The sequence below is a fragment of the Protopterus annectens genome, chromosome 2.part1 (genome assembly GCF_019279795.1).
Source record: "Protopterus annectens isolate FY-2018-M chromosome 2.part1, PAN1.0, whole genome shotgun sequence".
In the NCBI taxonomy this organism is placed as follows: Eukaryota; Metazoa; Chordata; order Ceratodontiformes; family Protopteridae; genus Protopterus; species Protopterus annectens.
In genome coordinates, this window is record NC_056729.1 from 1,787,688,952 (window position 1) to 1,787,710,131 (window position 21,180).

At 43.2% G+C, this 21,180-nt stretch overlaps 1 protein-coding gene across 1 annotated transcript in view; it reads left to right on the plus strand.

Annotated features, from left to right (window-relative positions):
* The window catches only part of LOC122795033 (spermidine synthase-like), a 116,773-nt gene that overhangs the window by 58,370 nt on the left and 37,223 nt on the right, over positions 1-21,180 (plus strand). The window contains exon 3 of the mRNA XM_044063614.1: positions 2,778-2,861. Coding sequence (XP_043919549.1) covers positions 2,778-2,861 — 84 coding nt within the window. The remainder of the gene's footprint in view (positions 1-2,777; positions 2,862-21,180) is intronic.

The following is a 21,180-nucleotide window of genomic DNA, read 5'->3' on the forward strand; positions in this document are numbered from 1 at the left end:
ACTCGATAGATGGGGACTGGAGCAAATGCAGTAAAAAAAATGAATCTGATGAGTGTGTATTTCTTTTAATTTTTAAGTAATGGTCAAGATCTTGCTTTGATGGAATAAATGAAAGCAGGAATTAAAAAAAAAAAAAAAAAAAACTGTACACAAGTCAGTTATGTACAATACAATGTATATTGAAATGTCTGCTATTTACTATTTTATTGTAACCTACTACCTGATTACTTACTGTTTGTGTTTATTTTTATTGTAACCTTTTAACTTTATTACTGTTTTCATTGGAGCTTTTCTCCCCGGGCCTCTACTGAAAATGGACATGCATCCGGTTAGACTAGCCCAGTCAACAAATGTAAAATAAAATAATAATAAATTATTAGAGGTACATTGTAGGACACATTACTGCTTTTGTATTTTTGTAGTCCAGTGCTGATGTAGGTTGAGTTTTGGATACACTCCCAACTAAATCCATGAGGAATGTCCCAGTGTTTATATGAAGCCAGTAGATAACTGAATACCCCAAAGCATGCTGCAATCAAAGTAAGATAAGGGTTTGAAGCAAGAAGTGTGGGAAACCACAGCAGGGAGAAGCATCAACTTTCAGTCTTGTCTTCCTCTCAGAAGTGAAGCAGATTTAATGGAGCATATAAATGATGTAGGTTTGGTATCCTATGTAGTACTTAGGAATGGGGAAATAGGGGCTATTAAGGAACAAAGGTACTGACAAAAGAATGGGGAAATAGGGGGCTATTAAGGAACAAAGGTACTGACAAAAGACGAAGGAAGGGGTTTTCTGCTAGGGTCTGTATCTTGTGTATTAACAGATGAATCTTTTACTGCTGACAAACTATATCCTTTTTTAACCAGGTTAGTCCCAGTAGGCGAGTACCCTCTCTTCAGGGGAGACCCAAGGTGGTATCTGTACTGCTGGGGGAAGTTTGGTCAAGACATCAGGGGAACTTCCCTTTCTCATTTTGGCACCTATTACCAACTCAAGCAGATGAGGCCTCTGTTTTAAAGTCCCGTCAAAATAGTGGCGCACTCGGATGCAGCAGCCCCCTTATCTGCAGTGTGAGCAACCCATCATATTGGTGTGAGAATAGAACCCACAGCCTTCTGCACTGGAGTGAATGAGCTACCTGTTGTGCCACTGACAATGCAGTTAGCTCAGAATGCATATTGAGAAGATGCAGAGTGATGCACCAAAAGGGTATGAAAGGTGCCTTGATCCTGTTCGGGTTAACTTGCAAAACAGTGGAAAATTAGTGATGCCCTAACAATGCAAATTTGAAGTCTTTGTTCTTAAAACTATAAAGCACTTAGGAGAGGATGGCCTGAACTCTGAATTTTATAATTAACATTTGAAGAAGGTGGCTGTCTTTTTAGTCAAAGAATTGTTTTTGGAGTAGAAGGATGCCCTCCTCTTGGCTGAACAGTGTAATTAGCTCAGTGTTAGTTATTGCAGGATTTTATAATCTTACTTTTAGTGACAAAACTGTATGGTGCGTTAGCAGTAGTACATGTATTGTTATATAGGCCACTTTGTATGACAAACTTGTTTGCTGTATTGTTAGCAGGAGTACAAGTAGCCCACATAGAACCACTGATTCACAAAACAATGAGGAAGGTGTAGTATAAGACCTGCAGCGATCTTCGAGGATTCCTGCTGCTAGTCTCACGGCACTACATGTCCACATGGTCACAAAGCACATGTAGTGACACTTCCGTATGAAGTGAAATTTCAGTGGGATACCCTGCGGATCTGTATATTAAATATAACCGATACACTTTGGGTTCAGGTCGGATGGTCGCCAAGTATTACAATTTGTAAGGTATGGGTTACCAGTAGGACGCCACTGTTAGATCAGCTAAAGAGATCCCTTTTCCCAAACATTTGGAGAGTAGAATACTTATATTTGGAGAAAAAAGGTTTACATGTCTGCTATCCTGGCTTTCAGAGCCTTAAATTGCCAGACCTACATGATTAATTACCAGGAAACCGTGCTTAAGATGGTGAGGCCCAAAGCAGATTGAGTCTTAAACAGGGATGTGACGGAAGAGATGGTAACTTGGCCTAGTCTGAGCTCCTTGGTGCACTCCTCCCTGGATTCCCTGATGTAGGTGATAACTAAAGAGTTGGGAGACTGTAATTTGGCAGTTTTTCAATCCTAGGTACTGAAGTAAAGCAGGAATTTGCCTTGCAAATTTTGACATTTTTACCCTGAATAATACAAAATAAGATTGGTAAGGGAAAAAGAGCGTTTGTTTTAACTATACTTGGATGACTGTCATTCAAACAGACATCCCTAGAAGAAACCTGCAAGGCCTTACATTTTACCCTGCTTTCTATCAATCTAGCCAAGCTCTACATAACCCAGCAAAAGGAAGTTTTCTTGGAGACCTGTTAAACATGAAGCTAGAGATGGTCTTTTTTACTAGAAGACGATGTACTCCCTCTGCCTCTCCATCTAGAAGAGGAGACTACCACAGTAAGGTAATTCCATAGCGCTTTTGATTACTTGGCTTCTTGCATCCTAATGGTGCCTCTGGTGAGATTGCATATGAGGAATTAAGTGGTAGCTCGGGAAGAGATGATGTCAGCATTTCAAATGTCTGGAAGCTCACCCTAATATTTCTGGCAGAGTAGTCTGCCAACTCATTACGCTCCGAAAACCTATTTTGAGAAAAAGGGAAAAGTAACCTAGTCCATGAAAAGCTTAAATTGTATTTCTAAAATGTTCTGTTGAACTGAGACTTTTTTTTTTTTCCTTGTCAAGGTCCTGCAGAGAGTCTCTTCAAAGAGTCCTATTATCAACTCATGAAGACTGCCCTCCATGAGGGAGGTATTCTGTGTTGTCAAGGTAAGTGTAAAAAGGGAAGAAATATCACTTATTCTACTTAATATTTAATTTCTTATCTTTATATTCATTTTAACTAGGCTAGTACCGTAAGCACAGGTGCCTTTTTACAGATTAAGTTAGGAGCACTGATTGATTAAATGTGGAACTGGAGACTCGGAGAATCTGACTTGAATAGTCCTACTCAGAGTAGATGCTTTTTTTTTTTAACCTTTTTTTTTTTTACCCCTGCAACATTTTTATCTTTTTCTAGATAGCTGGCACTGTGATGATCTTAGTGTGTTTGGAGGATGCAAATATACTTGTTGCAATTTTTCAGCTGCAGACGTCGCACACATGGAAGTGAATACAAATGCTTTGAACACATCACATTTCTAATCCTCTGACAGCAGAATAACACCTTTTTCATACTTGTACTTGTGTATTTTATTCACTTTTTTGGCAGGTTACTTCTTTATTGGCCCCTCAGATGTATGCTGTAAGCAGATGCTGGACTTGATAACTTAAAAATTTTAAAAAGTGCAGTAGAGTCACAAGATATACTTTTTTTGTTTTTTAGCCTTGGATATCAGCAGAAATGCTCTAGACCTCTAGCAAAAGATGCCAGACGTAGAGCAGCTCCAGTTGATTTAATTGACCTGTTCTAATTTCTGTGCAATTCACAAGAGAAACAGCTGTGGTCTCTTCCCTAGTTTTACTTGTGTTCTGCTTTTAATTGCATATTTAAACATAGTGTAAAGAAAATTAATTGCAGTATACAAAACAGAAGAAGGCAATAGAGCAACACAGCACTCCTCTGAAACATAATGCTGCCACTTTTAAGTATTTTTTTTTTTCTGAGTGTCATTGTGACATCACCACTGCGTTTCTGCTTGTGCATGTGAATATGCAGTCTCATGAAGAAGGCAACTACAAAACAGCACAGGGCTACTACTGTTTAAATCCATGACAGCTGTGGTATGACATTTATTTTCTGGATGTTCATCGTGCATACAGCTGCAGTAATCACGGATGGGTTTTCTGCCGTCAGGCGGTCCCTTGGTCGGCCGAATTCCAAAGTCTTGGTCCGGCGTCTGTTGTCGCTTTCTCTTCTGACGTCAGTGAGGCCAGAGTATATAAGACACAGCCGATGCCATGTTCTTCAGTCTTTTTTGCCGCGCGGTGCCCGAAGCAGAAGCAGTTAGCATGTGCCGGTCGGCCAGCTCTTGAATTACGAATATTTTGGAATCCGAAGTCTTCATTAAAGCTAAGTACCCTGTTGGGGAAACTTTTCTTGCCTCAGACCGATGTCAGAAAAAGTTAATAATTGTATTTCATGTGGGAAGCAAATACCGCATAAGGATTTCCATTCCCGCTGCATACCTTGTTTGGGCCCAGACCACGACGTCTCGGGCTGTCGCTTTTGCGCTACCTTCAATAAACGCACTAGTAAGCGTCGGGCGGAGTTCGCCCAGCACTACTTTGGTAAAGCTTTTGATTATAAAATGTCGTCGGACACTCAGACTACCGCTTTGTCCAAAAAATGCAAGGAAAAGGACCGACACGCGAGGCCCGCGGTCCCCACGCAAATACAGGCTACACCGTGGTCCGGTTCTCAGCGAGATGCCTTTGCAGTCCCTGACTACCGACGACACTCCTTTGGCGGTGTCCTCTCTACCTGAGACCGCTGGGTCCTCGGCCCTTTCCCAGACTACAACCGAAGCCTCTGCTAATGTTGAGCCTACTAATGTGGACAGGTCCACCTCCACCCATGGTGTATTTAGGCCCTCATCTTCTTTTTCAATTAAGGCCTTTACTAAATCCAAAGCAGCCAGGCAGCCCATGAGGCCTGTTGTACAGGGCCCATCTCCAGGTCCCATGCCTAAAAAACAGATGCTTAGAATGGCTGAGGATTTAATTACTCTTATCAGAGGTTCTCAACCCCCTCCAGACAAGAGACCCAGAGTGGAGGAAGATTCTCCCTCTTCTGATCAGGGATCCATTTCATCAGAACATTCTGATGCAGAGGAACACCCTTACTCTCCTTTTGAGGATTCTGATGCAGAACAGTCCATTCCCTCTGTATCCCCTCCTGAGGATTTTTCCTTTGGGGAAACCTTACACACCTTGAGGAAACACTTCCATTGGGAAGGCCAAGACTTTTCAGATTCCAAGAAAAGACTTAGGGAATTTCTTTTGTTACCTCAGCACAGACCTCTGGCTATACCCCCTGTTTTGGACATACTGGATGATGTCTATTCGGAGGCTTGTCTTAACCCGGATTCTCTTGCCTCCTGCACCAGTCAAACCTGATAGGTATTACAGAGTACCCAGCTCTCACCAATTTCTCTTCAAAAGCCATAATGCTGACCCTGAAACCATTTCACAAGGCCCCAAGGGATTGAAGGCCTCCACTGCCAAAAATCCACTTCCTGCAGAAAGGGAATCAAGATCTTTGGAAAGGTGGGGAAAAAAGGTATATACCTCGGCCACCCTAGCAATGAGGGCTTTAAATTGTCAGTTTCATATGCTTAAATATCAACAGTTCCTGTTATCACAATTGAGGAACAAAATGTCTCAACCTGAACAACAAGATTTAAAGGAGTTACAGGATATGATGCATAGTGCAGAACAAGTGGGTAAACACACCTTACAATGTGGTTATGATGCCCTAGAGGCCTCAGGTAGAGCGGCAGCTACAGGATCAGTCATTCGCAGACATGCCTGGCTTAGGGAACAAAATTTACCTGATCATGTGAAAGCTAAACTTCTAGATGCTCCTTTACAAAAGGATGTGCTGTTTGGTACTAATGCTGAGGAGATACTACGGAAAATGGAGGAAAAAGCCAAATCTATGCAAACTGTCAAAGCTTTCTTACAGGTCCAACCACCACGTTTTAGCAGAAATTGGCCTTCAAAAAACTGGTCCTTTCCAGCCACTGACAAGCCCCAAAGAGGTAGATACAGGCGCACAAGGGGCAGAGGGCAATCACAAGGATCATATAGAGGCCGACAATGGCAAACTCCAGCACCAAGAGGTGGCGAAGACAGTGCACAACAATACAGGAAGCAAACCCAATGACTCCCTCATTTCCATGCCAAGCATGTCTCAGCTGGCAGCACCTTTGGGAGGAAAACTAGCACTATTTGCAAGCAATTGGCATATTGTCACAACAGACAAATGGATCCTGGACATTATAAACAGAGGCTACAAATTTCAATTTCACACTCTTCCAAAAATGAGAGGCATGCCAAACCTGCCACAAAATCAAAGGGCAGAGGCACAACTGCAAATTTCAAAGCTCATAAGCATGCGAGCTATTCAAGAGGTACCTACTCACCAACAAGGTCAAGGTTTTTATTCAAGACTTTTCCTGGTTCCAAGGAAAGGAACCGACTGGAGACCCATTTTGGACTTATCCACCCTAAACACATTTCTAATCGTACCAAAATTCAAGTTGCTCACATTACAGCAGCTTCTTCCCATGCTGGGCAAGGAGTTCTGGCTGGTAACATTGGACCTCAAGGAGGCGTACCTGCATGTCCCAATCAGACAAAGCTGCAGAAGATACCTCAGATTTCTTGCAGGTTCAATCCACTATCAATTCTCTGCATTGCCCTTTGGCTTATCTACTGCGCCCAGAGTATTCACAAAGTGCCTGGCGTCAGTGATTGCCTACTGCAGACTTCGAGGGATACAAATTTACCCTCATCTGGACGACTGCCTGATCCAAGCGGACAGCAAGAACATACTTCTGGAACATCTGGCATATGTGACACGGTTACTGCTTTCTCTGGGATATACAATCAACAAAGAGAAATCAAGGCTAACACCATCTCAGAAAATAACTTTCCTGGGTGCCAACTTGGACACAAACACCCAGATGGCTTACCTTACACCAGAAAAACAAGGGCAACTATCTCAGTACTTCAAAATACTAGCAAAAAGTACCAGGCTTACTGCAAGGAAAATCCTGCAGGCTCTGGGATTCATGGCATCTTGCATTCTATTAACCCTATTTGCAAAGCTGCATATGAGGAAACTTCAATGGTACCTAAAAAACCTATGGTCTCAACACAGTCACAGTTTGGAAACAATAATACCAATAATTCCATGTTTGCAAAAGGAATTTCTATGGTGGGCCCAAGCATGTCAAGCAAACAAAGGCCTCCCATTCTGCAAGCCTCAAGCAAAGCAAGTCATAACCACAGACGCCTCAGACTACGCCTGGGGGGGTGCACATGACTAACAGGTGCATTCAGGGCAAATGGTCCCAAAAAGAAAAGCACCTTCACATCAATCAAAAAGAAATGCTAGCAGTAATAAATGCAATTACAGCTTTCAAGGACTTCCTGCATCCAGGACAATTACTGATAAGAACAGACAACACCACGGTAATGTGGTAAGTAAACAAACAAGGAGGAACACATTCATAACCCTTGTGCAGACTAGCCATGACTCTTTGGAACTTGGCTCTGGAAAGACGAATCGAACTTCAAGCACAGTACCTGCCAGGATTGGAAAACACACTGGCAGACTATCTAAGCAGAAAAATGACAGATCCAAACGAATGGAAGTTACATCCTCAGGTGTTTGCAGAAATAATCCAAGCATGGGGGAGGCCAGACATAGATCTTTTTGCCTCCCACAGGAATCCTCAATTGGAAAAGTTTTGTTCAAAGACCTTTCACCCAAAGGCCTGGAGAGTGGACGCCCTTTCATTCAGTTGGACAGCATAGACAGTTTATGCATTCCCACCTCTGCTTCTTCTGCCCAATGTGCTTTTGAAAGCAAGAACAGACAAACCGAAGATGATACTGATTGCTCCAGATTGGCCAAGGCAACACTGGTACCCACTCCTGAGGAGCCTAACACATACTCCTCCCTGGTCCCTGCCTCTAATGCCTCTTTTGCTGACTCAGCACAGCTTCAAAACTCTTCACAGTCAGCTGAAAACACTCAATCTTGCTGCATGGAAAATTCCTTAACACCACAACAGAGCCTACTCTCCAAGGAGGTACAGGATGTCATTTTGGAGACCAGAAGGCCAGCTACTAGAAAAGCTTACTCCGCAAAATGGAAGCGGTTTTGCTCTTGGAATGAGAAAAAAGGCCAGGACCATAGAAAACTGAACTTGCCTCAGGTATTACAGTACCTAGCGGAGCTATTGAACAGTGGACTTTCCTTTTCTTCCATAAAAATCCATGCCTCAGCCATCTCTGCAGAATTCAACACGGATTCTCCTTTATTTTCTCACCCACTCTTACGACAGTTCCTCAGAGGGGCTAAGAATATAAGACCACCAAGGAAACAACCAATACCAGCCTGGGATCTTAATTACATACTAGAAAAATTAACATTGCCTCCTTTTGAACCAGCTGCCTCAACAGATTTGCAATATTTGTCCTGGAAGACAGCCTTCCTTCTGGCCATCACTTCAGCTCGTAGGGTTTCTGAACTTCAGGCCCTCATGGCGGTGCAGCCCTTTCTCATTTTCCATCAGGACAGGGTTTCCCTTCGTACCAACCCATCATTTATGCCTAAAGTGGTATCCAGGGTAGCTTTAAATCAAGCCATACACCTACCCACCTTTTACCCCAATCCTCAAAACAAAGGGGAAAGGCTGCTACACACCTTAGACATCCATAGGCAGCTTTGTTATTATTTGGACAGAACAAAGTCCTACAGGAAATCAGAACAACTCTGTGTCCTATGCTGTAGGGGCTCAAGGGAAACCAGTTACAAAACAGACTAGTGGAGAGGCCACTGCATACGGTTTTGTTACTCCTATCATGGGAAATCTGTTCCTGCAGGTATCAGATCACACTCCACCAGGGCCACAGCTACCTCTACAGCCTTCCTCAGAGGAGTTCCTACCGAAGATATTTTGGAGGCAGCCACTTGGAGTTCTGTACATACCTTCACAAAACACTACCATCTGCCTTTATATTCCAGAACAAGAGCAGGCTTTGCCACTGCTGTTTTGCAGGGCATTCTGGCTCAACCCAGTTCCTCCTAGTACCTACCACCCAGTGCATAGCTTTGGGACTCTACCCATATGTGATTACTGCAGCTGTATGCACGATGAACGTAGTACAGTTTTGTACCTACCATAAATGTAGATGTTCGAGTGCTAATACAGCTGCAGTACATTCCTCCCTCCTTCCCCACTTGGTAAAGGCATGAGGCCTAGCAACCTCTTCATATTACCTGACTGGGTTATCCGGCTATGTTTTATTTGCTTGCTACCACTGATTTTGGATTATATTGCATTGCTTGTATATGTATATAAGCACTATTTAGGTATTGCCTTCCTTCTGGGGGCACCTGACATCTGGGGCAAGAAAGACTGAAGAACATGGCGTCGGCTGTGTCTTGTATACTCTGGCCTCACTGACGTCAGAAGAGAAAGCGACGACAACCGACGCCGGACCAAGACTTTGGAATTCGGCCGACCGAGGGACCGCCTGACGGCAGAAAACCCATCTGTGATTACTGCAGCTGTATTAGCACTCGAACATCTACATTTATGGTAGGTACAAAACTGTACTTTTCTGTGCTTCCATCTAAAAAGATGGTGTGCATGCACTAAAATATATGGAACTTTCTCTAGGTAAGAAATAGTCAAATAAATGCTGCAGTGACAGTCACTCATCCTACAACACCAAGTTCACAGGTTAAACAAATGAGTCTGGGGTCACCTGGAGGATAGGAGATGCTCAAAGGAAAACCTGCCTTTTACAAGTTACAAAAATGTGGCACCTTATTGCTGTTGTGTCCCTCCTGTGAAACACAAAATAGAAGAAAGCAAAAATGGATTGACTTTTCCCTCAGCAAGTTGTGGCAGAGTGTGTGAGTTTTTCTAGTGGTGTGGTGTGGGTTTGGTGTTGTGAATGCAATATCAGTGGCTGTAGCTATGGGCTCTGCATCAAGGATACACTCCTTGTTGAGGACTCTGTCCCTGTCGGAGGATGTAAGTGTAGGTGCTTGGTGCCCCTTTACATGGGGAGCTGCTGTTTGGACCCCAAGTTTGTTTGAAAAACTGTAGGATAAGGTGAAAACCATGGAATCTGTCAGGCATGTTAGTCTTCCCCTTTCAAGTGTAATTGAAATTACTCTTCTAAACAAGGTCCTTTTTTTACAGGAGGCAGGGCAAGGGTTAAACAAGCCCCTCAGGTTAAGGGGCAAGGGTGCCCAAAGGGCACTCCAAGCAACAAGTATTAGCTATGACTGTTGCATCTTTTTCCATCCTTCCCTCAAAATCCTTGCTTCAGCTGTTATTTTACCCAGCGTCTTTCCTTCAGAATCCCTGGAAAAGAGGCTAGCTGGCCTCCTGGTTCCAACACTGTCACAGCATAATAAGAGCTCATTGGGCCTAAGTATAGTCTGTAGGGGTTACAGATGGCTCTAATTCTCAGTTTTGTGACTGACTGCAGTCTCCCATGTGCCAAAGAACCAGGAAAATACAATAGCATCAGTCCTGGTAGAGATGCTGACTGTGGGTAGGAAAAGGGTTCTTCCAGAATCTGTTCTTAGTTCAAAGGAAGGATGGACCCTGCAGACCAAGTTTGAACTTTCCATGTACAGAAATTCAAAATAAATCTGCAGTTTCTTCTATTGCTAAGCCTTAGTTTGCTACACTAGATGTCATAGATGCTCACCTACATGTCTCCATTTTCAACTGGCTTATAAAGTATTGAGGTTTATGGCAGGGGGATCTTGTTGCCTTGTTGGTGTCATTTGGTTTACTTAATGCACTTGGGGCATTTACAAAAATACCTGACCCTATTGTTAGCACACTGCCGAACCAGGGGTATCCAAATTTGTACTGATCTGGATGACAATACAGGAAAATTTCTGTCAGACAGCTGAGGAAATAATGCTTCAGGGTTCACCAGAGGAATGCTTGGGCAGTGAATGCACTGTCCTTGGATTGGAGAAGACAGTTCCCTACTTGTTCCCCTGTTCCTCAGTTTAATTCAGAAAATTAAGGAAGAGGGGACAGACTTGATCCAAAATATTCCTTACATACTGCCATCCTTCTGATGTGGTGTTGAGGTATCCTTCATCCCAATGTGTCCACATTGAACCTGACAGCTGGGAGAGGGAGGCTGGGAGCCCAAGTACAAGGAAATATTACCTAGCTAAGTGGAAAAGGTTCTCCCAGTGGTTCTAAAGGAAGAATTTGCACACTGTACTGGTGAATGAAAATGTGGATGCTCATGTTTTACTGTTGTGATTTCTTTGCTGTGGAAGCCTTTGGCCCAAATACCAGAAACTTTACTTCTCCATGCTTGGTGGATGTCTGGATGCAAAGATCAGCAGCTCGTGCCATGTTTTTCTTTCTTTCTTTCTTTCTTTCTTTCTTTCTTTCTTTCTTTCTTTCTTTAGGAGACAGAGGCATCCGGTGCATGGGGTGTGATGATTTGTCTGTGCCAGAGAACTTCCAAAGGCAAATACCTGGCTGGGGAGACATTTACCACTTTTCATTGTATTGCTGAATTAAGAGTTCTCCAACAGAAATACTTGAGTTTGGAAAGCAAATTTTACATAGACTTCCATGCTCTTTTTTGCCTGAGCCTTTGAGCACAGTGTGCCTAACTGTCCTTGCTGTTCTCAGTTTAATTGTGTTAAATGTAGGGTTGAGTCATTTGCTGAGTTTTATACAAGAAAAGAGGACATCTGACTTCTAAGATGGCTGCACATTGATCAGCAACTTAATTGCAGCTTTGCAAGTATGCAGAAAGATGCTGAGAGAGAATGAACTCATGAAAAACAGGCTATGAAGAAACTCCAAAAACTCGAGAGCAGTGGGATCTGAAGCTGAATGGTGGCAAATGGGATCTGGGGTATTTTAGGTTGGTGGGGCATTGAGGGTAAAGGGAGTAGCTCGAGAGTTTTTAGATCCAGTGATGTAGAAGCATCCAAGTTAGATCAGAGTCTCAGATGTGAACTCATCAATTGAGGAATAAATGAAAAGGGCAACATAAGATTTTCTGGTTTTCCCTATGTGCTCTGTCCTCATTCTACCATTTTTGAAGTGATTCTTGAGCAGTCTCGTACTCATTCAGCCTTTTCTTTATTTCCTCCTGTTTTTTTGCAGTATCAGTTCATCTGAATGGCTGTTTACAGCTTCCATTTTTTCCAGCCTTGTTATTTGACATTATATACTCCTTTAGCGTTTCATTTATTTTAGTCAGCTCTCCGTATATTTGATTTATTTTTTTCCTGTAATTTACTGGAAGCCATATTTTAGCACCAAAGCTGGAGCTTGAACTGCTTTTGGGTGAAAAGCTGCAGGATTCTCCCCAGACAGTGTTTAATCTTAATCTTTTCTAGTTGATTTTCTTTCAAGCTGTCCAAGCTTCTTTTTGCTGGCATCCAGGCAATTTATTAACCAGTAATTGAATTGAAACAAATCTAGGTTAGTTTTTACCCGTGTATTCAGCTGTTTTTAATTTCTCTAAGTCTTTTTTGGGTTTCTAATACTATGACTGGAATGGATCCCATTCCCAAGTTAAAGTATAATTTAAAGTTTATGAAATTAGTATTGTTTCACTCTTGTTAGCCAAAAGTGCTCTCTGCAGCACCCGCAATGTGCCCAGTAATGACTTTCTGTATTTCATAGTGTTATTGTTCTTGCTGTGCTCGGTTTAATTGTATTAAGTGTAGGGTTGAGTCATTAGCTAAGTTTTATACAAGAAAAGAGAACATCTGACTTTCAAGATGGCTGCACATTGATCAGCAGCTTAATTTCAGCCTTCCAAGTATGAAGAAAGATGCAGAGATGGAGAATAAACTCATGAGAAACAGGCTGTAAAGAAACTCCAAAAACCAGAGATATTTGAAAAATATAAAAAAGAAATATGGACATGGGAAAGAGAGATCTGATATGGTGCAATATTTATGCAGAGGAAAAAGCCAAGTTAACTAATATAGAAATCAGCTGTTTTTAATTTCTCCAAGTCTTTTGGGTTTCTAATACCATGATAGGAGTGGACCCCATTTCTAAGTCCAAGTACGATTAAAGTTTATGAAATTAGTATAATTTCACTCTGATGTTAGCCAAAAGTGCTTTTCACAGCACCCGCAATGTTCCCAGTAATGACTCCTTCATTAATTTTGTACAGTGTTAGAAGTATTGGCAACCTGTCTAAATACGAGTGTAAATTCTTTGTTATAAGACCAGTTGCTCCTACTGCTACTGGAATTATCTGGGTATCTTTCTTCCGGCTGTCATTTCTGCCTGCAGATAAAGGTATTTTATGACTTTTTTGTGTCTCTGTAAGCAAGATACTAGTCACTGGGTGTGGCAATTTCAATGCTACTTGTGTCTTCTAGCATCTATCTTTTGAATTGTTGGTATTGGGTGATCCCATGCGATATAAACTTCATTTTCTATGATTCTTTGTGGCTCATGTTTCCAGTGTTTTTCAGCCACTTGGATACTATGTTTGCACAATCTCCAGTGTAACAGTCTTGCCACATTATTATGCCTTTCAGTGAACGGTCCCTCTGCCATTAGTGTGTCACAACCAGCAACAAGGTGTGTGACAGTTTCAATTCGGTTTTATAAAGCCTACGTATGTCTGTTTCTCCCACATGTTCAATGGACTTTGTAAACCAACGTGTACATAGCCCAGTATCTTGGGCTGCCAATATCAACCTTTCATTTCTTGATGTGAAGTCACCTCTGCTTAACCATTCCTGCATTTGTTTTGGATCAGCGTGAGGCTCTTCCAGAAGTTTTCTATACTTGCAACTATATTTGTTTTTTCCACATTTCTTGCCTTCTCATCTGGCCTTTACCTTATATTCTTTCTTTTGTTTTGGCACATTCAGTTGTTGCCTGTTTATTATCCACTTCTGGTTTGATTTCCATTCCTGCTTGATGTCGATATGCTTCTGCTAAATTTAGCAGAGATGTCATCTTAGATTTATTCTCCTCATGTTTCAAAACTTTCACTACATTTAGATCTTGTGAGGTCCATAGATGTGTGGAGTCCCACGATTGCAGATCTATATATGTAATCAATTTCAAGGAGACCCATCCCTCCTTCGGAATGGGGACTACATAATCTTGGTATACACGGTTTGTTTTTTTATAAATCATTTTGGTAAGCAAGAAGCATCATTCTTGTTTTAGTAGCCAACACTTTGAGGCCAGTCAGTCATTCCAAAACTATAAGTTAGGACAGGAAGAGCAAATTGATTTGTAGCTTGGATCTTGTTCCTAGATGTTAATGCTGTTTTTAGGATTAATTTAAGTCTTTTTTTAAAGTACTCCCTACTGAGTTTTAATTGCATTTATTCATGTTTTATTGCTGATCCTTCATCAATTCCCAAGTATTTACACATACCCTCTTGCTCAAGATGATTATCTTCGTATTTCACTGTTGCAGTCATCACATTTAGAGTTATCTGCTTGCAGTAGCCCTCAGTCGGCCTGATTTATCAAAGTCTTGGGTCCTGCGGCGGTTGCGGTCTCATCTTTCGTGACCAAGTAGTCAGGGGTATAAAGCATGCAGCCAATGCCATTACTTCAGTCTTTCTTGTGCGGTACCAGAAGCAGTTCGCAAGTGCCAGTTGGCCGACTCCTGAAATTTTTGTTTTCAAGTTTCAGAACCAAAGTCTTCAACTAAAGCTAATTACCATGTTGGGGAAACTTTTTCTTGCTCTAAACTGATGTCAGTAAAAATAAATTATTGTATTTCTTGTGGAAAGCAAATACCTCACAAAGATTTTAATTCGTACTGTATTCCTTGCCTAGGCCCTGACCACGACGTACCTCGCTGTCAGTTATGTGCCTTACTTAATAGGTTCATAGGTTCATACTAGGCTATCTGCCCTAGGGCATTTATAAGCCTAGCCCGATTTGTGTTTGGCTTACGCCACCCCTTGATTTGAGTATACTGTGCCCTTTTTAAAGTTTCGTTTACTGTGTCGCTTTCTAATAGTGACACGGAAGTAATCCCCGGGACAAACCTGCGATCCCCCATCCACTCAAGATTCTTCTTGAAGAGAGTCAGTGAGGTGCTCTGCCTAACATGAATTGGAATTCTATTCCAGAGCGAAGGGAGCCTCTGGGTTATGAATCTGTCCCTCCAACATGTTCTACTTATTTCTGTGCTGAGGTTCAAGTCCCTCGAGCGAGTGGCTCTAGAGGATTTAGATTTACTGAGGAGGAGCATGTCCATTAATTCTGGGTTGGACATAGCTTTATATGTCCGGCATAGATCGCCTCGAAGTAGGCGGTATGCAACTGAGTAGAGCTGGAGTTTTTTTTAACCGAGCAGCATATGGCATCTGTTTGAGTCCCTTGATCCTCCTGGTGAGGTACTTTTGGGGTCTTTCTAATTGCTGCAGGTGTCGGGTAAGGTACATCCCAAAGGGGGGCATTGTATTCTATGATGGGCCTGATGAGGGATGAATAAAGGGGCACGATTACCTCTCTTGATCTAGATGCGAGTCCTTTTCATGATGAGGTGGGCTATATGTAGAAGGTCTTTCTAACCACTTTGGCAATGTGGTTGTCAAAGGAGAGATTGCTATCAACTTGGGTTCCCAGATCCCTAATTACTTTCTCTGTACTTAATAGGTTACCACCTATGTGGTAATTTGTGGGCACATTGTTTTTGCCAAAGGGTTTGACTATACACTTTTTGGCATTTAGCTTTAGACCATGGCTCTGGCACCAGTTATCCGTCTCTGCGAGACCTTTTTAAAGGATGTTTGTGTCAGCTGGAGAGTCTATTATGGTGCCCAGTTTGCAGTCATCTGCAAACTTGGTGAGCCATAGTCCTCCCACGTTGGCCTGTACCTCAGAAAAGTAAATACTGAACAAGAGAGGTCCCAAGACAGAACCTTGTGGGACACCACTTGTGACCGGTTTAGAGTCTGACATGGCTCCAGCAACTCTGACTCTGTGGGTTCTGTCTTTGAGCCAGTTTGCGACCCATCTTGTGACATAGGGGTTTATATTTAGGCTGGATAGCTCATCTATGATGCCCGAGTGGGGTATTGTGTCAAATGCCTTTGCGAGGTCCAGATAGGCTGTGTGGACTTTCATCTATGGCCTTGGTGACTGTTTCGAAGAAGTCGACCAGGTTCAAAAGGCAGGATCTGCCCTTGAAGCCAAATTGGGTAGGATCTAGTGTCTGTAGGTCCCCCATGTCTTTGTTTGAGTTCCATGATGATCCTCTCCATAGCCTTGCAGACTAGGCTAGTCAGGCTTATGGGGCGATAGTTCCCGGGGTTCGCAGAGGCGCCACCTTTGTGGAGTGGGACCACTGTTGCTGTACGCCATTCTTTGGGCACATATCCTGTAGTGAGGCTGAGATTGTACAGCAGTTTTACTTGAGGGATTAGTTCTTCTTTGAGTCCATGTAGGACGCAACCCGGGACGCCATCTGGTCCCATGGAAGCAGTGTTTTTTGCTTTGGAGAGGGCGGCCTTCACCTGAGCATCAGAGATGTTTGGGAGGCTGCACTCTGCCGGGATAGATACTTGCTCTTTTGGGGGGGAGGGGGTGGAGAAGTTTGCACTGAACCTGTCTGCCAGGATATTGGCGATGTCTGTGGGGTCAGTGTATTTTTTGTCGTTTAGAAACAACTCAGAACAAGTCTGGGAGTTGCATCCCAGGTTCCTAACATAACTGAAAAATGCCTTATGATTGTCTTTAGTGTCCTGTGCAATTTTTCTCTCTAAACTGGCCTTGGAGGATTTTATGAGGGATCGTAATTTTTTGCTAGTACTGATCAGAGATGCCTTCCCTTTTAGGGATTTTGCTCTATCATGTAGTAGCTTCTTCCTTCTGTTGTACAGTTTATTTATGGCTGGGGTCTACCAGACTGGACGCCTGCCTTTGGTTGATTGGGTCTTGATTTTGTTTGGGATAGCATGATCCATGCATTCCTGGAGATGTCCGTAGAATGCGTTTATATAGGATTCTGCAGTTTGGGCCGTAGTTTCCACTGGCCCTGGGGCCTTGAATGATTCCACTTCGGTTTTGAGAAATGTGAAGTTCGCTTTTGAGAAGTTTTTCAATGTGGTTTTCTGGGATGGTGGTGGGGTCGGGATGTGGATATCCAGTGAAATTAATTTATGGTCTGATCTTACCAATGAGGGATATACTTCTGGTATGGAGCATAGAGTCCCCATGTTGGTAATGATCAGGTCTAGTATGTTTTCCCCTCTTGTGGGAGTGGTGACTAGTTGTTCTGTAGCATTTGAGTTTATAAATTCCAGGAACCTTTGGGCCAAGGTGCTGGGGCTTGAGTAATGCTCCTAGTCTGTGTTTGGGTAGTTGAAGTCGCCCAATATAATGGTGTTTGGAGAGATCTTCATGTTCTCCAATGTTTTCAGGAAAGCCGAGTGGGATTCCTGACTTTGAGAGAGTGGTCACAAGGATGCTATAAACTGAAAAGCAGTCTTGCCCACTGTCAGTTGCACATGGATGGTCTCTGATACTTCGTGCAATGCCACTAACCTGGAGGTGTGGATATCCTTGATAAATATAGAAACTCCCCCTCCTTTTGTGGTTCAGTCCGGGTTTTGGGGCCGAAAAGCATGATATGAGGTATAACCTGGTAGTGCTGGGGTGCTCTCTGGAGCCTTGAACCAGGTTTCTGTCACTGCACAGATATCGATGTTCTCCATACTGAGGAGAGCTTCCGAGTGCATGCATCTTGAGGTTAAGACTTCTGGCGTTTAGCAGCATTACCCTTAGTTTCTTGTTCCTTGTGCTGTTTATGGAGGTGGGTTTGACTTTTGAGCCTTGCCTAAAAAAGGCACTATGGGGGTGGCAAGAGCCTTTGGCAATATCCGAAAGCCCAGGGGTGACAGGTGCACTATTTGTTGTCTGTATATTTACGCTTCTAAATATTTTGGTACTCTGTTCAATTATCCAGATATGTCTTTAGTCAGCCATCCGACTACCGACATTCTGAAAAAACGCAAAGATAGAGACAGACCACCTAGGTCCAAAGCTGCCGACGAAGCTTTTCCTAAGCAAGTCGCCAGTTCACCGGTACTCGGAGGCGCTTTCGTAGCCCCTGATACCAGCTACTTCAGATTTGCAGGCCTCTACTGAGACCCATTCAGAGTCCGGTATGCTGAGAGATGCTTCAACTGTAGAACCTGCAGATATCTCTACCTTGGATGGGTCCGGAGCCGCTGTGCAGGCACCGGCTTCTGGGGGTGTATTCAGGCCTACTGACTTGCATATTAATTAAACCAACGCCATCTTTCTTCTTCAAGGTCTAAAACTCGAACCATGCCTAGAAAACAGACACCCAGACTGCATGATCAGGCCCCTATGCCTAAAAAACATTAAGAATGGCTGAAGACCTTATTACTTTAATCGGGGGAAGCCAACCTTCCCCCCTCTAAGAGACCTAGGACTGAATTTGCTTATGATACTTCTGACCAGGATACTGAAATTTCTGTTTCCTCTGATGACCAGGATTTACCCTTATCTACCTATGAGGATTTTGATGCAGAGGATTGTATTCCCTCTGCCCCCCCCCCCCTCCCCAGAGGATTTTTCTTTTGATGAAACCCTGCATACTCTTGGGAAGCACTTTCGATGGGAAAGCCAGGATTACTCTGATTCTGAAAATAGGCTTATGGATTTCTTACTCCTGCCCTAGCACATGCCTTTAGCTATCCCTCCTGTACTAGACATTGTTGATGCCTTTTCTTAATCTAGCTTGGCCCCTGACTCTTTGCAGCCTGCTCCCAGAAAACCTGATGATATTACAGGGTTCCTGACTCTCAAGTTCCCTTTTAAAAATCCTACTGTGGATCCTGAGACCATTTCACAGGGACCCAAGGGCATCAAGGCTACTACTGCCAAAAATCCTACCCCCTCTGATAGAGACTCCAGTACTCTGGATAGATGTAGTAAGAAAGTATACACTTTTTTGCAACTTTGGCCATTAGGGCCTTAAACTGCCAGTTTCATATGTTAAAGTATTAGCAGCATATCATTGGATTGCTTAAACAGAAAATGATGATTCCTGACTCTGCTGAAAATAAGGATTTACAGGATTTAAAACATTCTGCTGAACAGGTTGGAAAGCATACTTTGCAGTGTGGTTTTGATTCACTAGAGGCATCTTGCAGGGCTGCTGTCACTGGGTCTGTACTTAGAAGGCATGCTTGGCTTAAGGAGCAATCCTTGCCAGATCATGTTAAAGCTAAATTGCCGGATGCTCCCTTAAATCAGGACCGTCTATTTGGCAACAAAGCAGAAGTAGTTCTTAAAAAGATGGAGGAAAAAGCTAACTCTATGCAAACTGTTGAGGATTTCCTACAAGTACAACCTCCAAGGTTTAGTAGGCATTGGCCCTCTAAGAATTGGTCTTTTCCTGCCTCTTCCAGGCCTTCTGCTGATTCTGGGTTTGGACTGAACACCCAGGCTTTAGTCCCAGGGTACGCTAAAGGACTAAACAGTGGGGGGGCTCCCACTTCCAAATCAGGGAGTAGTAAGACTCCACCTTTTGGTAAACTGTCTCAGTGACTTAACTTTAAAACTTCCAAGCATTTCTCAACTGACTCCTCCCCCCTAAAGGAGCAGTCAGTTGAAAAATGCTTGGAAGTTTTAAACTTAAGTCACTGAGACAGTTTACCATAGGGGAAAGATTGCTCTGCAGGCAAAAAAAACGGGAACTCATTACCCAGGACAAATGGGTTTTAAATATAGTTTCCCAAGGGTACAGATTTCACTTCCACACGTTACCAACTCCAAACGGTTGGCCAGATCTACCCCCCAAATCAGTGGGCAGAGGTTCAAAAGCAAGTACTCTCTCCCTTAAGCATAAAGGCTATTCAAACTGTGCCAGAAGAGGAAAAGGGACAAGGTTTCTACTCGAGACTTTTCCTGGTACCCAGAAAAGACCACTCTTTGCGTCCTATCCTGGACCTTTCTATATTAAACACCTTTTTGGTGATTCCAAAATTCAGCATGCTAACTCTTCAGTTACTAACTATGCTAGGCAAAGTTGCCTGGTTGGCAACACTGGATTTAAAAGAAGCCTAACTGCACATCCCAATCAGGGGATCTTGCAGAAGATCCCTACGCTTCAAAGCAGGCTACATGCACCATCAGTTCTCTGCACTGCCTTTTGGCTTATCTACTGTGCCCAGGGTGTTCACAAAGTGCCTAGCTCCAGTCATTGCATTTTGCAGGCAAAGAAATATTCAAATATACCCATACCTGGATGATTGTCTAATTCAGGAAGAAAGCCATGACATACTTTTGAATCATCTGGCATTTGTACAGAAGGTGCTAACTTGTCCGGGGTACACCATAAACGAATGTCAACAAATTATATTCCTGGGTGTAAGCTTGAACACAACTTCCCAGATGGCTTTCCTCACGCCAGAGAAACATATTAATTTGACAACTTATTTCAAACTAATGGCCACAAAAACCCCTGCTGTCTGCAAGGCAAATAACTGCAAGCCTTGGGGTTCATGGCCTCCTGCATTATACTAATTCCATATGCAAGACTGCATATGAGGGAAACTACAATGGTATCTAAAATGCCTATGGTGTCAGCATTTTCAGGATCTAGAAGCAATGATCCCTATCGTACCTTGCCTACAGTTAGTTCCTTTGGTGGGCAGAGGCCTGCCACCAAAACAAGGGACTACTATTTACTCTACCCCCCTGCCGCGGCAGCTCATCTGGCAGGGAAGTGCATTCAGGGAAAATGGAACCCAGGTCAACTACACCTGCATATCAATCAAAAAGAAATGTTAGCTGTACAGAATGCTCTGACAGCTTTCAAGGACCACATTCTTCCAGGACAGTTAGTGGTAAGGACGGACAGCACCACTGTTATGTGGTGCATAAACAAGCAGGGGGGTACCCATTCTTACCCCCTCTGCAGACTAGCCATGGCTCTGTGGAACACAGCCTTGAGCTTCCAAGTGCATCTGCAGGCTCAATTCCTGCCAGGAAAACTAAATACACTGGCAGACGAACTCAGCAGAAATCTCATGGACCCACACGAGTGGAAACTGGAACCAAAGATTTTCAACATGTTGATAAACAAATGGGGGAGCCCAGATATAGACATGTTGGATTCCCCACAGAACTACCAATTGAACAAATTCTGCACAAGGACTCCCCACAAACTAGCTTGGAAAGTGGGTGCTCTGTCCTTCAGCTGGAAAAACCTATCGGTTTATGCCTTTTTTCTTCTGCCTCTCCTCTCCAAAGTACTGCTAAAGATCAAACGGGACAAACCAAGGACGGTACTGATTGCACCAGACTGGCCACGCCAACACTGGTGTACCCCCTTTTGCTCAGTTTGTCACTGCTGGCTCCATGGC